General features: G+C 37.5%; 1 protein-coding gene across 6 annotated transcripts in view; it reads left to right on the top strand.

Moving 5' to 3' along the window:
- Positions 1 to 13,949, top strand: part of UBP1 (upstream binding protein 1) — a 52,475-nt gene that overhangs the window by 20,741 nt on the left and 17,785 nt on the right. For all 6 annotated transcript variants that reach the window (XM_051768514.1, XM_051768510.1, XM_051768511.1 and 3 more), the window contains 4 exons: positions 6,258 to 6,409; positions 10,388 to 10,464; positions 12,595 to 12,700; positions 13,307 to 13,413. In XM_051768514.1, coding sequence (XP_051624474.1) covers positions 6,258 to 6,409; positions 10,388 to 10,464; positions 12,595 to 12,700; positions 13,307 to 13,413 — 442 coding nt within the window. The remainder of the gene's footprint in view (positions 1 to 6,257; positions 6,410 to 10,387; positions 10,465 to 12,594; positions 12,701 to 13,306; positions 13,414 to 13,949) is intronic.

The raw sequence follows: 13,949 nt of genomic DNA, 5'->3' as shown, positions 1-13,949 counted from the left end.
GAGGGAGGGTGTTGCCTTCTAACAGCTTTTGAGTCCCTGACATTGCTTTTTTGGCTTCTGATGAACTTGATTGGGTCATGGCAGTTACTGCCTTAACTTTAGAGTCGCTGTGCAAAAATAAAAAAAGGAGTTATCTCATTCAGGCCCTGCTTTTGGCTGCTTTTACATTATGACAGACAAAATGACTGTTTATGCTTCCCCTAACGCCTCCCACTCTTTTGAAACTGCTGCTGGATATGGTTTTTTATTTAAGAGGAATGCTTACTTAAGGCATCCTGAATTTTTTATTTCCTTTTTCTTTTTCTGATGTACACAGTATTTTCTGCAGAATACGTTATAAAACTTCTGTTGCAGTGGTCTGTCTATTGTTATGCATTGCACTGTAGAAAAAATAATTTTCACTGACATCTAGACTCTGTAAAATAAAATGTTATGAACTGATTAGAATTGGAGCTTGATTCTTTATGCAAGTGCATAAATATATAAATACCTGTCTGGAAATAGGCATTTGAAGGAAAAGAGAATCCACAAACCTAATCCTCCTCACTTTGTTACCACAGATAAAACATGCTGAAAGATAAACCTCATGTTGTAGATCACTGACATTGGCTTGAGGTTATTTTTTTTGTTTCTTCCTATTTGAGTGTGTGAATACATTACAAAAAGTCAGGTGCCAGTTTAATTTTTAAAGAAAAAACTTCAAATTCTAGAACTCTCTTTCTGTTCCTGTCACCTCTCCTGGTGGATGGACATCTCTGATTGAGAGCAGGGCAGCAAGTCTGCCCTTGTTTACTCTTCATGCATTACTCCTATGTAGGAGCAGTCTGTACTAGAGGAGCTGCCTGACCTCCCTGTGTTGGAGGACTGGATGGAGAACTGTGGATTTGTCATAGTGAGCTTTCTTACTTCTTTTCCTTAGTACAGTCAAGAGCTTAGGAAGACACAAGTTTTGGTGTTGGCATTTTCTTCTTTCTTTCATTGGTTAGTTCTTGTATTTTGTGCTAGACACCCTTTAAGTTGAAACCTTTAACCATTTGAGTTTCCATGTGGTGGCTTGTGGGATTCCCAGGAACAGCATTACATTTGCACCTGTTTCTCATTCGTGTTGCACTTCTTGACAGCTGCTGCAGAGAAAGTTGTTTCCCAGAAATTAATTCCAGGGCTCTTGTCTCACATCAAACTTGCTTTTGCAGACACAGGGAAAATGTTAGGAAGTACCAGCTCTCCCATTGCCTTATATTTTCCTATGGCTTGTTCACACTTCTTAACAGTGCAGAGCTTGGCTTTGAGATAATGACCCTTGATTCAGATACCGCTTGGGAAAATTTTTTCTCAAGGTATTTGTCCTCATAAACTGTACTTTAAAGTTTCAAAAGGCCTTGTGTGTTCTTGGGATGCTTTAGTAGTCACACCCAAAAGTATACAATCCAGAAGACAGATAAGGCAGATGATTGATGGAACATCACTTTGAATTTTGATGACATAGTAGTTCCTGTTCTTGTAAGGACAGGAGGTTCTTAATTTATTTTGTGACATTATTATTATTATTATTATTATTATTATTATTATTAATATTATTGAGGGTTTTTTGTATGTGTGTATTAGCTTGTTGTAAAATGCTTCAGACAAAGTATTGAAAAGAGGGTTTTAAATTTATAAGGAAGGTGATTTTTGAAGGGTGACAAACACATTTCACAAACTCGGGAGGATAAATTACATTTTTTTTTTTTTATCTTTTTGTGCTATGCTCATGTAGGCTATATAACATAGGACAGCTTCCCTCATGTGATCTATCCCACTGGATGCTTTCATTCAAGTGTTTCATTCACCTTGCTTCCACTTCTAAGCTTTCCTACTTTTGTATGGTCAAATTTCATTTGTGCACCTCTGTAGCATAGCTTGCTAAGACTGAGTGTTGGAGGATATGTTCACTGCCTGCTCTTCATGTGTACTGAAGACTGTGTCTGTTCGGGTCTTTCTGGGAAAGTTTTCCTCATCCCTCTAGGAGGAAAGAATGTCTTTCATTTGAATGCTTTAGATAACACATTCTGAGGGACTGAGATAAGACTTTTCTTACTGGAGCTAATAGTTTCAAAAACTTGGTCTCAGCGTTCCTTCCATGAGGAGAGTAAACCTTGATAGGTCAACTTTTTCAAATGATATCAAAAAATCTAATGAAAGATGCTGCATGTCCTTTATAATGTTGCTACTCACATGTCAGCTTGCTTTTAGTAGTCTTAAAGTTCACTTAAATGAGACAAGTGAAGTAAATTAGTCTTTACTTCTCAAGATCAAAAGTTAACAGTGGCAAAAAAAAGAACAGAATCTCTTAAAGGTCTCTCTTCTCCTGTAGCCTGAAATACTTTCAACAGTAGCTATTTTGGAACACTTGCTTTTCTTCCATCTGGGCAGCTCTGCCAGTGGGTGCTTCAGTGTTGTTAAGAGGTTCTTTGCCATGTAACCTGAGCAGAGTTGGCAGTAAAAGTCCCTGTCACTAATCTGCACTGGGCCAGCAAAAATCACACTTCACCAAGTGAGTAGGAAAATAACTAAAGGATGGACACATAAGTACACACAAACATGGAGGCTGCGGGGCATTTACTGGTGGCAGATGATTTGTACTGCCAGGCTACTGGCTCATGTTAAATGCAGAAATTGTAGTGAGGATCTGAGGGGAAAAAAACTGGAGCTGAGAAGGCTGATCTGCTCTCCTGGTTGGTTTTTTTCTTCTTTTTGTTTTGTTGGGTCTTACAGTAGAATCACTATAAGCCTAGAGGTGGCAAAAAGACTGATTCAGCATCTCCATAGTTTCTGGGAACGTGATTGACATAATAGTGTATATTATGTGCAGTTTATAATCTTCAGTTTAAGTAAAGAGCACTATTAAAAATACTAAATTTCTGTTTCCCATTGGTTTCCTTCTCTGAATTGTGAGCACTCTTTGCATATTTTCTTCAGCTGTGCTGTGCGAGCAGTGAGTTTTGTAGAAAATCCTTTGCACTGAAGTTTAGCTGGTCCCTATTTAGCTGACACTTTAAAGTCTTAATTTGAAGTATTTTACTCATACTTCATTGACTGTTTTAATTGCCTGTAGCTTTTCCCTGTTTAGATGGGGGGAAAGTGTATGTTCCAGTGTGAAAACACTGATATTTCATTCTTTATGAGTGAACAAATCAAAGTTATTTAAATTATATTTCTTTTAAAGATGGTCTGGAAAGGATTTTAAATTACATTGGTGTCTCTTTTCCTTTGGAATGTACTAGTACCCAGAAGACTCTTTTATAAGAAAAATTTGCCTTGTACTGTTTTCTGGAGTGTTTTTTTGGAATGGTGGCATTTAAGAATGAACATTATGCTCTCTTTACAGCTAAATTGTAGGATTGTGGAGTTGGATGTCTTTATTTCTATTTCTTCAGTGGCAATTAGTCGTTACCACTTTGTAAGTATTAGCCGAAGCAGGGTTAAAGCTGGTTAAATTGGTCTTCCATTTGTATTTGTTGGCTTCCAATACCTTGTCTCTTAACTAATTCATTAACCACATCACACTTTCTTAAGCCAGACCAGCTACAGTTTTATCTGTAAATTGTGGGTGGAAAATCAAGGCTTGAAAGATATTTTTCATAAATACATGAAAGACTTCTCTCTTTAATCTTGTGTGTTATGTGAAGGCAAGTGCTGCAGAACTCAGTTGAGAATTACAGGTTGTTTATTTGGAGAGATACTTTGCACGCCTTCACTGTTGCACTCCAACTCTTACGTGTGTACTTGAAACATTGCTCTTGTTTCCGTGTTCTTGCCATTTTAAAGTTCCTCCTCATAAAAACACTAGTGTTTTACGTGCCAAAGTGGGTGGTGAGCAGCAGTTCTGTCTTGGGACTGTGCTTCCCTCTGCTTGTCACAGTGCTGCCTCCTGCGCTGGGCCACTGTGCTGCCCTTCTGACTGACACCAAGGCTAGGAGCATCTCATTGTTTCTTCTGAGTCATCCTCAAGGAGCAGTCTCCAATATACCGAATTTTCTGTCTTACTCATCAGTGTTGTGAGATATTGGTTCCGAATCTCACTGAATTATTGATATGGGTCAGAACCAACTCACCGTCAGTGTGTGTGTGTGGAGAAGAGCTGGGCCTAGACCTGCAGGTCCGTGGTAAGGCCTGCACATCAAGCCTTCTGAGGGCACAGGGCAGAGCTGGAAGGACTGCACCAAACGTGGCTGAGCCCACACAGAGCCCGTGGCATCACTGAAGGCAGTGCAGCTGGGCTGTCAGTCAAAGCAGACCTGCCTGGTAGCCCACCCATACCAAGCCCCTGTGGCCTGGAAGGCACTGACTGGATATCCTTTCTGGGAGGGAAAACTGAACTCTCACTCCATGTGAGCTCTCTCTCTGTGTCTCTCCTCTCCTGCCACCTGAACCAGATGAACCATCAGATCTTGTTGGTAACCATTTTTCCTCTCTCTCCTTCTCTCTTTCTTCTTTCTTTACTCTTTTAATCCGTTTTCTTCTTTTACTCTTTTTCCTTCTCTTGTGGGTAACTTAGAACCAATGAATGGGGTTTTAATAAAGCTGGTATATTGATTGTTTTTAGTGAGGGTTTTCTGTGGCATGGGTGTTTGTGCTGGGTGTTTTAGTGAAATACTTTTTCTTGGTTATATTTTACTCCTGTAAAATCTTTTGTCAAAATAATCTTATTTTCCTCCCTAAATTAAAAGAATTTCTCTTAGAGAAGAGTGTGTAACTCTTTCTCCGGACACTATTTAGAGGTTATAACGAACCAAAAGGCTTTTAAAAAGTCTTCAGTAAAATGGAACCGCTCTGGGCAGCTTATGGCTTAAAATCCAGAGTGTAACAGATGTGGTGCTCCTTTTCTCTGCACAAGTAAACTCCTTTAAGAGTGTTCACTTCTCCCAAATGGGTATTTCACGTTGTCTTCCTTTGTAACTTAGTTAAGCCTTCTCTGGGCTCCAGTTTGAGAAGCTGGCATCAGAAGTAGTTAGAATATGGTACAGCAGGCTAGTAATGTTTTTTTGGACAATGTCCTGCCTTGTTCTGCTTTCATGCCTCTTTGTAGCACCTTCTGTGGTCCCTCCCTAGTGGAAAGGAACCTGCATGGGTGTCTTGATATAAGCTGGATTTCAAGAGGAATTTATAATAGAGTTCTCTTTAAATAAAGCAAGCTCTTGCAGAAATGGAACAGCGGAGAAAAAAATTTAAATCCAAAACTTTTGAGTACAATGTGCAAATAATAGTGCAATACAGATAAGACAGCTATAATTCTTTTACAAGGTATATTAAATCTATGTTTATGATCAATGTAAGAGATCAAAAAAGGTACATGTTGGTTAAAAACTGAGTCAGTAGGTAAGGTGGTGTGAGAAATCTTTGAAAATATATTTCTAAACTGAATTAAGAAAGTTTCATAAATCTGCAGATGATTTCATCATGAACAAAAATTCAGTGCAAGAAAAACTCTTTGAAGTTTAATTTATGAAGGATTACTGTATACAAAGCAGACTAATCTATTGCTAATACAGATCATTCATTTCTGTGGAAAGCAGAAGATGCGTTTGCCGGTTGAGGTGAAGCCTGTCTTTCTTACAACAGCCTGTGGACAGCATGGATTGCTCTTTACTCTTCTAAAATTTAGCAGTTCTGAAGTTTTCTGGTGGTTGTAAGTCTTACCTAAGTGAAGTGAGTCTTGGCATAAACTTCGTATAACTTTTGTGAATCTGTGGCTTTATCATTTTTGGGCTAAAGCCTAAGAAAAGTTATGATTGAAAAAATCTTCAGTGTCCACAGAATTAATAGGTTAGATATAATGGTACTAAATGGGGAGAGATACTTTCACAGTGTAGGTAACTTACCTTGGGAAATATATTATCTCAAAGAAGAAAATAAAAGCCTTGCTTTCATCTGCATGTTTGTTAGGCAAGCTTACCTGTGTTGACAGGCAAAAAGTTTAATGAAAACTGGATTTTTTCAGTGGAGGCAAGAACTGAAGATTAAAATTTTGTAGGAACAGCACAGCTTTATTTATTGCCTGTTTAGGTCCCACAGCATTGTTTATATATCCTGGCCTAAAGTTCTGGTGGACAATGTTTTGGGTACTGCTCATATAGGTTTCACTAATAAACTGAGTGGCACAGTTCTGTATGTATCTCTTTGTGAGGTTTTTTAAGTCACGAATAACTTTTTTTTCCTTAACTCCAGGCAAAACAGGGCCAACAGTCTCACAAAGTTATTTGTTTTGTTCTTTTCAGTGATGTATTGGCACTGCCTATTTTCAAACAGGAAGATTCCAGCCTTCCACAAGAAAATGAGACCAAACATCCACCCTTCCAGTATGTTATGTGTGCTGCAACATCTCCAGCAGTAAAATTATACGATGAAACTCTCACATACTTGAATCAAGGTTGGTATACACATGTGAAGGCAGCTTGTGGTGCAGGTCTAAAACTGGAATGGTGTTTCATGTTTTGATACATGTATATATGTATATCCAGAATGAATGTATGTAAAAAATTAGGTTGGATGCCTTACTAGTAGTCTTGTTTTTTATTCAGCTTGTAGCTTATGTATGTTGTTACTTCCCCTTTAGAGTCTGGTGGGGTTTGGTTTGGTTTGTTTTTTCCTGCTGTGTGTTGCCCCTCTTCATCCCCCCCATCCCTCAATAAAATCAAGCCAATAGAGCTTTTAGAAGACAGATTTCAGGTAGTAATAGCTTAAAATACAGGATTAATTTTGCATTCCTGTTTAGACTTGATCGATAGTTGCAAGTTAGTTGGGATATTTGCATAAGATACACACAAACAACCCTCAAAAGTCACAATAAATGTTAGAGTATCAATCCCTGAACAAAAAGTGTTGCACAACAGAGGCCACTGTAATTGTTCTTAAATTAGCTATGCATATCTGCCCGGAACAGTGTTATGTTTGAAATATAAACACAAGTGCAGCTACCTTTGTACATTCCTTTGGAGTTTGTATGCATTTCACTATTGTCTGTCGACATGTATCAGAAATTAACTAGATAAATACTTCACCTGAATCATGCTGGGCTTTTTCCCTCATAGCCTGTGGTTAATTTGCATGCAGACTTGGGGTTTTTTCTTGTAGAGAGGACACTGGCTGCTGGGTAAAATAATCTGAATGTAGTCATTGCCATAGGATATAACGTCCCTCACCTCTGGAAATTCCATTGAAGTCCTAAGTTTAATCAACTAGTATTCTGAACTCAAAATCATTTCTTATTTGTTTTAGTCCATATCAATAGCTTTGTACCCTCCATCCCTCTCCTCTGGCTCTAATGCTTTAGGATCACCATTCCTAGATTTAGTTCAGCTTTCTTTTCCTTGTGGGTGTTGACTCGAAATCTCTACAGTCTGCACTGTAATTAGTAGAGCACAAGGCAGTGGACTAAAGGAAGAAAGCGCTTGCTATCTTGCTTCTGAGAAGAGCTTGCTATTTAAGTGACAGTATCTGAAATGACTGTAAATGTTTCTTCTGCCTTTGAAAATCTTTTTTAATATAAAGATTTCATTGACAAAGAAATTTTGCTGGTTTTTGATGTCCTCAGTAACTTTTCCTGGTGTTGAAAAATGAGAGCGTTGGTATACCTTTTTGTAAATAAATATTGGAAGAAAAAAAAACAGTTGGCCAACTTCCTTTCTGTGCTAGTACTTCAGAAAGGCAGTGTATTTACTACCTAGGTTAAGACCTTTTCATAAAAATTTCTCTATTAACTGTAAGCACATATGTGTGTATATATGTAAAAATGTGTGTCTTGGGATAGTTTTGAGACATGACATCTTTCCTAGTGAAACCAGCTTAAAATAAGGATTGGTTTGCAACACTGAGTTGTGCTGATACATGTTTGTGTAATGAGTTGGATTAAGTCCTCTAGAAAGTGAACAGTTTAAATCCCCATCACTTCAGTTATCTGGTTTCTAGTTTGCCCCCATTAGCAGGCTGTGTCTGGTTTAAGTAATTTTCAGGATTTCAAATACCCTCTTTAATTTCGTCAGCAGTTGTCTTAGTTTCCTGACTTGGGAATATCAGAAGCAATGGCAAAATTTGGCCTGTTAAACTGTGGTGTCATTCCCTAAGGCAGTACTTAAGCAAGTCCTGACTTTACCCTCTGTCAGTAAGTATTTTAATGAGAATAGCAAAGAGTGTAGTTCAGAGTTCATCTGGCTGATGCTCTTAGTCATATGATTTAGTTTTAGGTGGTGCTATGAGGAGCGGTGTGTTGGACTCAATCCCTGTGGGTCCCTTCCAACTCAAGATATTCTGTGAGCTAATGGAATGTTTAAGATAATCAGGTGTTCAGCTGAAGCTGATTCTAGAGGTTCAGATCTTGGAGTGGTGATGGTTGATTGTTCAGGGGTTTCCAGGGTTCTTACTGACTATGAAATCTCTTAGATGAGTCCATTGAGAATGCATGTTGGAGTTGTGGGACGATGTTTTGAGTTGGCTGTTGTTCAACTTGAGGTATATGAAATAACAGAAGGGGTATGGAAGAGAATTGCTTTTGAAGGGGGAAGTTTTCTTTAGGTTGGCTTGCACAGTGTGCAGCTTGGCTTGAAGTTCTGTGAGTGCAAGGAACTGCTTGGGAGAGATGGGGTCAAAAAGGTATCCTTGCCAGCCTGATGGGTGACTTGGTAAGGAGGGCTTTGAAGTAGGAACAGTGGGGGAGGGAGAGTGACCAGGAGTACTTGAGACAGTGATGGACATGGTTGATGAGCAGAGGGGGCCTGGAATGATGTGCAAAAATGGAACACAACATCAAAAGAAGGAAGCTTAAACAGGGTCTCCTTCAGCATTTGGATGTAAGCAAACCTCTAAAGCATCATTATGAGGACGCCCCAAAACCCTTTCTGGTAAACCAGCTTGGCATCTGAAGTGCATCAGTAGTGCAAGCAGCATAGCAAGTAGTGCTTTTCATGGTTCCAGAGCAGCTACATGTCCAAAACTCCAGAATGGAGTTTACCTGCTCCTTTGTCTTGAAAACCTCCCGAGTTATTCTTACATTTTTCAAGTCAGGTATTCCTTGATTTTGACCTTTACCAAATTTTCGGTCTTAATACTGTTACTTTGTACCTAAAAAAGGTTAACTACACTTGTCGAGGAAGCAATCAGAATTTTTTTCTTCACCCACCTCGCTCAAAGAAAATGATGAAAAAGAACAGAGAAATACTTGCAGAAGTTTAATAGTACTAGATTTTAAAAAGTGCTGACTATAAATATCTCCGTGAGTAAAATAACACTGGTAGTTGAAAATCTCACTGACAGGAGAAAGGTTTCTTCCTCTTAAGTACAGGAGGAGAAATTTTCTATTATTTACCCAGCTGCACTAAGTTTATCTAATTTTTATATGGATTTATGTCATCAATGACTATATCAGTGTTCACATTCTGCTGGGGTAAAGAAAGCCTGTACATGTGTAGAGTATCTACATAAATGTACTAATTGTGTTACAGCAAAAAAAAAACCCTGAAATGGTTCACAGCTGGAGGTAACTTTGGTCTATGAAGCACTGAAAGGAGGTGAAGAAATCATTTGCTTGTTTACAAGGTTATTACCTTGTAGGGCAAGTCAAAATGTCTTTTAAGTGTGCTATACACTGGAGCATAAAGGTAGTTTGGAGGGCAGTGTAGAAAGTGATGAATTTACTGCATTTGATGTTGGTGAACATGTTGAAATTTATTTTGTCCTATATTTTAATTACGGAAATGTGATTTTTGCAAATGAATATATGCTGCTGACATTAGAAGAAAAAAAATGCCTGTGGTTCAAATAGATTACTTCAAGCTTTCCCTCTTTTGAAGCACAACAGTTTATCATGTTCACAGGAAATATCAGTTTGTCCATACCAGTTTGATGTAAACACTAACTGTCCCTTTTAAAGGCTTATTTCTGAAGTCATACAGAGCCTAAAAATCATACGAAGGCAGCAGGTACATGGACAAAATTAAACATGGGAGAATAGTATTTATGTTGTGGGAAAAGTATAAAAACTCTGCAAGAGTTTGTTTTGGAAGACCAGTTAATGGTTCTCAGTATGTTGCCTTTCATCATTTTTTTGAAAAAGTAAAGGAATTCAGCTTTGAAATTTTTTTTTTCATAAAAAAATATAGAAACAAGTGTTTACACTTCATGCAAGATGAGATACTTAAACCTTGAAAGTATCTGTAGTTTTAAAAGGACCGAAAAGTTTCATTGTTTTCCATTAATTTCCATGCTGTGAAGTGCACATTGCTATGAAGATCTCAAACACAAGTTTCAAGTACTGATATTCTTGCAAACTGTGAATTTTAGTTTAACTGCATTAAACACAAAATAGCCTCGTGCTCTGACTCTTTCACTGATATGGTTGTTTTTCTCTTTGAAGGTCAGTCCTATGAGATACGGATGCTAGATAATCGGAAAGCTGGAGACATACCAGAGATCAATGGAAAACTGGTGAAGGTGAATTTCAGTTCTCTAGCTAATGTTACTAACAGACCAGAGACTGTATTCTATGGATTTTTTTTTTTCTGCCGTCACTAGGTATTTGTTCAGAATGTGTGGACCAGTGATGTTTACAAATAAAAACATGGGAATATAAATACCCAGTGCATATCACAGTTGTGTGTACTGAAGACCTGAGTATTTTCTGCAAAGCTTAAGATAGTTGTTTCTAGATTGTATCCAGCATCTTCTGAGCCATTACATTGTCTGTTTCAAGTGATTAGGAGAGGTAGGAGGAAGCTGGAAGATCATTTAGACAGAAGTGGAGGTATTGGGAGCATGTTTCTTTATAGGGGTTATGGGGAATACCTGGAGCCAACCTGTGGTTTTTTCAGCAGTGGGATATTGAAGATATATCCATAGGAAAATGGATCTCTCTAATTTTGCTGTTCGTTGAGCAGTTTATTCCACAGCTGAGCTCCTTTTCCCAGTTGCAGATTTGTCTCCTTGTGCTTTAATGTTAGCAGAAGGTACTGTGGATCTGAGTATGAAGTACAAGAATGAGACAGACTAAAAAATTACCAATTCATGGTGCAGATTATTAAAAGAAGTGATGAAGGGGAAGGGTTTGGATTTTTCTTTTAAGCATCTGGTGATTGATTTTATTGAATTATCTAAAAAGTCTTATTTGGATATTAGGAAAGAAGGGAAAAATGTGAATTAAAGTCACTTTGAAAGTGGTGCTGATAAATGCACTGGAACAGTGTGCCTGTGGGAGGCTGAATCTTTACATGTCAACTTTAGGCTGTATAATTTGTGAACTTTGGCTTGCTTATATAGTCCTATGGCTTGTTCTTATTTGTCTGTGGGATAGTTGTTCAGAGATCATTTCAGGAATTGTTAAGCATGAGCATAAAACTGGGATTTGTGAGTTATGTAATTAAACTTTTTACAACCTGGCATGGTGACTTGCTGCAGTAAGCATGTGGAATATTTGCACCCTTAGGTGCTATTTCCTTGTGGCCTTGGGGTATCTCTCTGGTGTAATTTTCTAGGTTTATATATGGGTGATGAGTCATTTGGTAGGTAGAATAGGACAAACCAGTGTAAAAGTTTAAAAAAGTAAATTTTACCATAGCAAGGTGTTGTAATGCTGCATCAATTAACTTTCTGTTTTGGCCACTTAAATACTGGAATCCCAGTACTTTACCCAAGAAGGCATTTCATGCTGGTGGAGGTGGCTGTAAATATTTCCAAGTTCCAAACTTGCCAGTTTGCAGTGCAAAAGGAGTGGTATGTTTGTGTGTGTTATCTTTGAAATAAACCCAAGGAAATGCAGTGAAGAGGCACTCCATTTAAAAGTTCTTCGGTTTTGTGGACTCTTTTGGCTGCTGTTAATACAGGGAAGACTGTAGAATAATGAAAAAAAATGATGCAAACGTGTCTGTATTCTGTTTGTTGGGTAGCAATTAATGTGTGCAGTATTTCCCCCCCCATATGTAACAAATTGTTTGGTATGTGCATTCATACATTTAGCAGTACCAAAACTGGTCACAAATTGTTAGATAATTGCTTCTGCCTGAATAAAGTTAATCATGTTGTGGTTGTTTTAGATCAATATTTCAGATAGAGTAGTTGGGAAAGTTTGGAAGGGTTTTTTATCCCTTCTTTCTATTAATTAAAATCATAGATTATAAATATGCTTATAAATACTAGGAAGGGAGTTTATTTTATTTCCTGGAATGTACCACAAAAAATCATGGCATTTCCACTGAAAAAATGGTCAGTAATGTTCACCACTTTTTTTGTGTTGCACTCTAAAATAATTTGATGTTGCCTAGACGGCCTTGATACTGTGCTGTCAGTGTTGCTCAGTTTGCTGCATGTAATTCATAGTGACCTTTAGAATATGCAATGAGATGGAATTCTCTCTTGCATTTTTTACCACATTTTCAAGTATCTCCTGCTCAGTTCTATTTCTGTGTTCTGGAATATTTTGGGATCCTGATGGTTGCCAAATTTTTTGCTGTAAACATGTATTTATCAGCACTGTGGCTATTTTGAACTGTTTTAGAGCTTTATCTTCAGGCTGTTTCTATATGTGCAGTAACTTGTGGGTCATCAGATGCTTGTTTTCTTCTTTATTAGAGTATTATAAGAGTTGTGTTCCATGACAGAAGATTGCAATATACAGAGCACCAGCAGCTGGAAGGCTGGAAGTGGAACCGCCCTGGGGACAGACTTCTTGACTTAGGTATAATTGTTTATGTTGGTTGCCACTGTATGAAATTCAGTTCTCAAATTTAAGTTGATCATATTCATATTTCTACTGGAGCTGGTGAAAAAAGACAGACCAGTTTTTCTGGATACTGCTTTCTCATCGTGTGTATTTTGAATATAAATGTTCTTACCACTGTCACATTCCTTTAAAACTACAAAAAATGCTATAAAAGTAAGATAGCAACTCTGCGACCTTACACATTTAATAATCTTTCTAATTTTGATTATTAAATGTTACAGTAATTAGGTGAACACAGACAAAAGTAACTTCTAGTAGACTGTGAAAATGGCACCAACGTGGTTTCTGTACTTTGCGTAACTTGATCGCTTTTGGTGCGTAACTTGGGATGGCAGCAGGGGAGGAGAACCAAAAACCACCCAAAACCTTGAGTACTTTGTATGTTGAATCTACTAAGTTCTTCATATCCTAGGAAACTGTTTCTGGGCTTATGCCAAGCCACCAAAGCCCACATTTTTCCACCCTGCCTTGTGTATCTTTATGGTAACCTTTTTTACAATTTATTTATAGTGTTTTCTTGCAATATGATTAATTTGATATATATGCTGCTTATTTTAATAGATATTCCAATGTCTGTTGGAGTCATTGATATCAAGACAAATCCAAGCCAGCTCAATGCAGTTGAATTTTTATGGGATCCAACAAAATGTACATCTGCTTTTATTCAGGTTTGAAACTTTATTTGACTGGATGTCTGTGTTTGGTGCCTTTCAGGTCACAACCAGTAGTATATTTGCACTACAAAGCATCTCAGTTTCTTACTTGTGAGATGGCCATTAAATACCATCTTTGTGAAAAAACACAAAGGTTCATAGTTCTATTAAGGTCCCTAGTAAGGTTTTTCAATTTAATTTGAGTTTATAGAAAAATAGATAAAAAGCTTTCAAAAAACTTTTTGAAGAAAGCTGTCATAGTTAAAAAATATTTAGTTAGAAGAAGTATAAGAATTAACTAATATCCCTTTCAATAACTCTCATTACTACTTTCTTTTTTCAAGTGAGAAGCTCACGTGCCTCATGGTGGGCTTAAGCAGAATCTTGGCTTGAGGATACAAAATGAAAAGTATTGTGTTAAAAAATGAGGGGTTTAAATCAGATATTCAGAGATGTTTCTTACTATATCAATAGGCTTCCTTGTATTAGGAATTTTATTATTTGTGTATTTAATATTCAGAGCAACTGAACATTCTTTGTTTGGGAATTAT

The sequence above is a fragment of the Manacus candei genome, unplaced genomic scaffold (assembly GCF_025592945.1).
Source record: "Manacus candei isolate 608988 ecotype Guabito, Panama unplaced genomic scaffold, ASM2559294v1 h1tg000095l, whole genome shotgun sequence".
Lineage (NCBI taxonomy): Eukaryota > Metazoa > Chordata > Aves > Passeriformes > Pipridae > Manacus > Manacus candei.
This window is presented reverse-complemented; position numbering and strand designations above follow the sequence as displayed.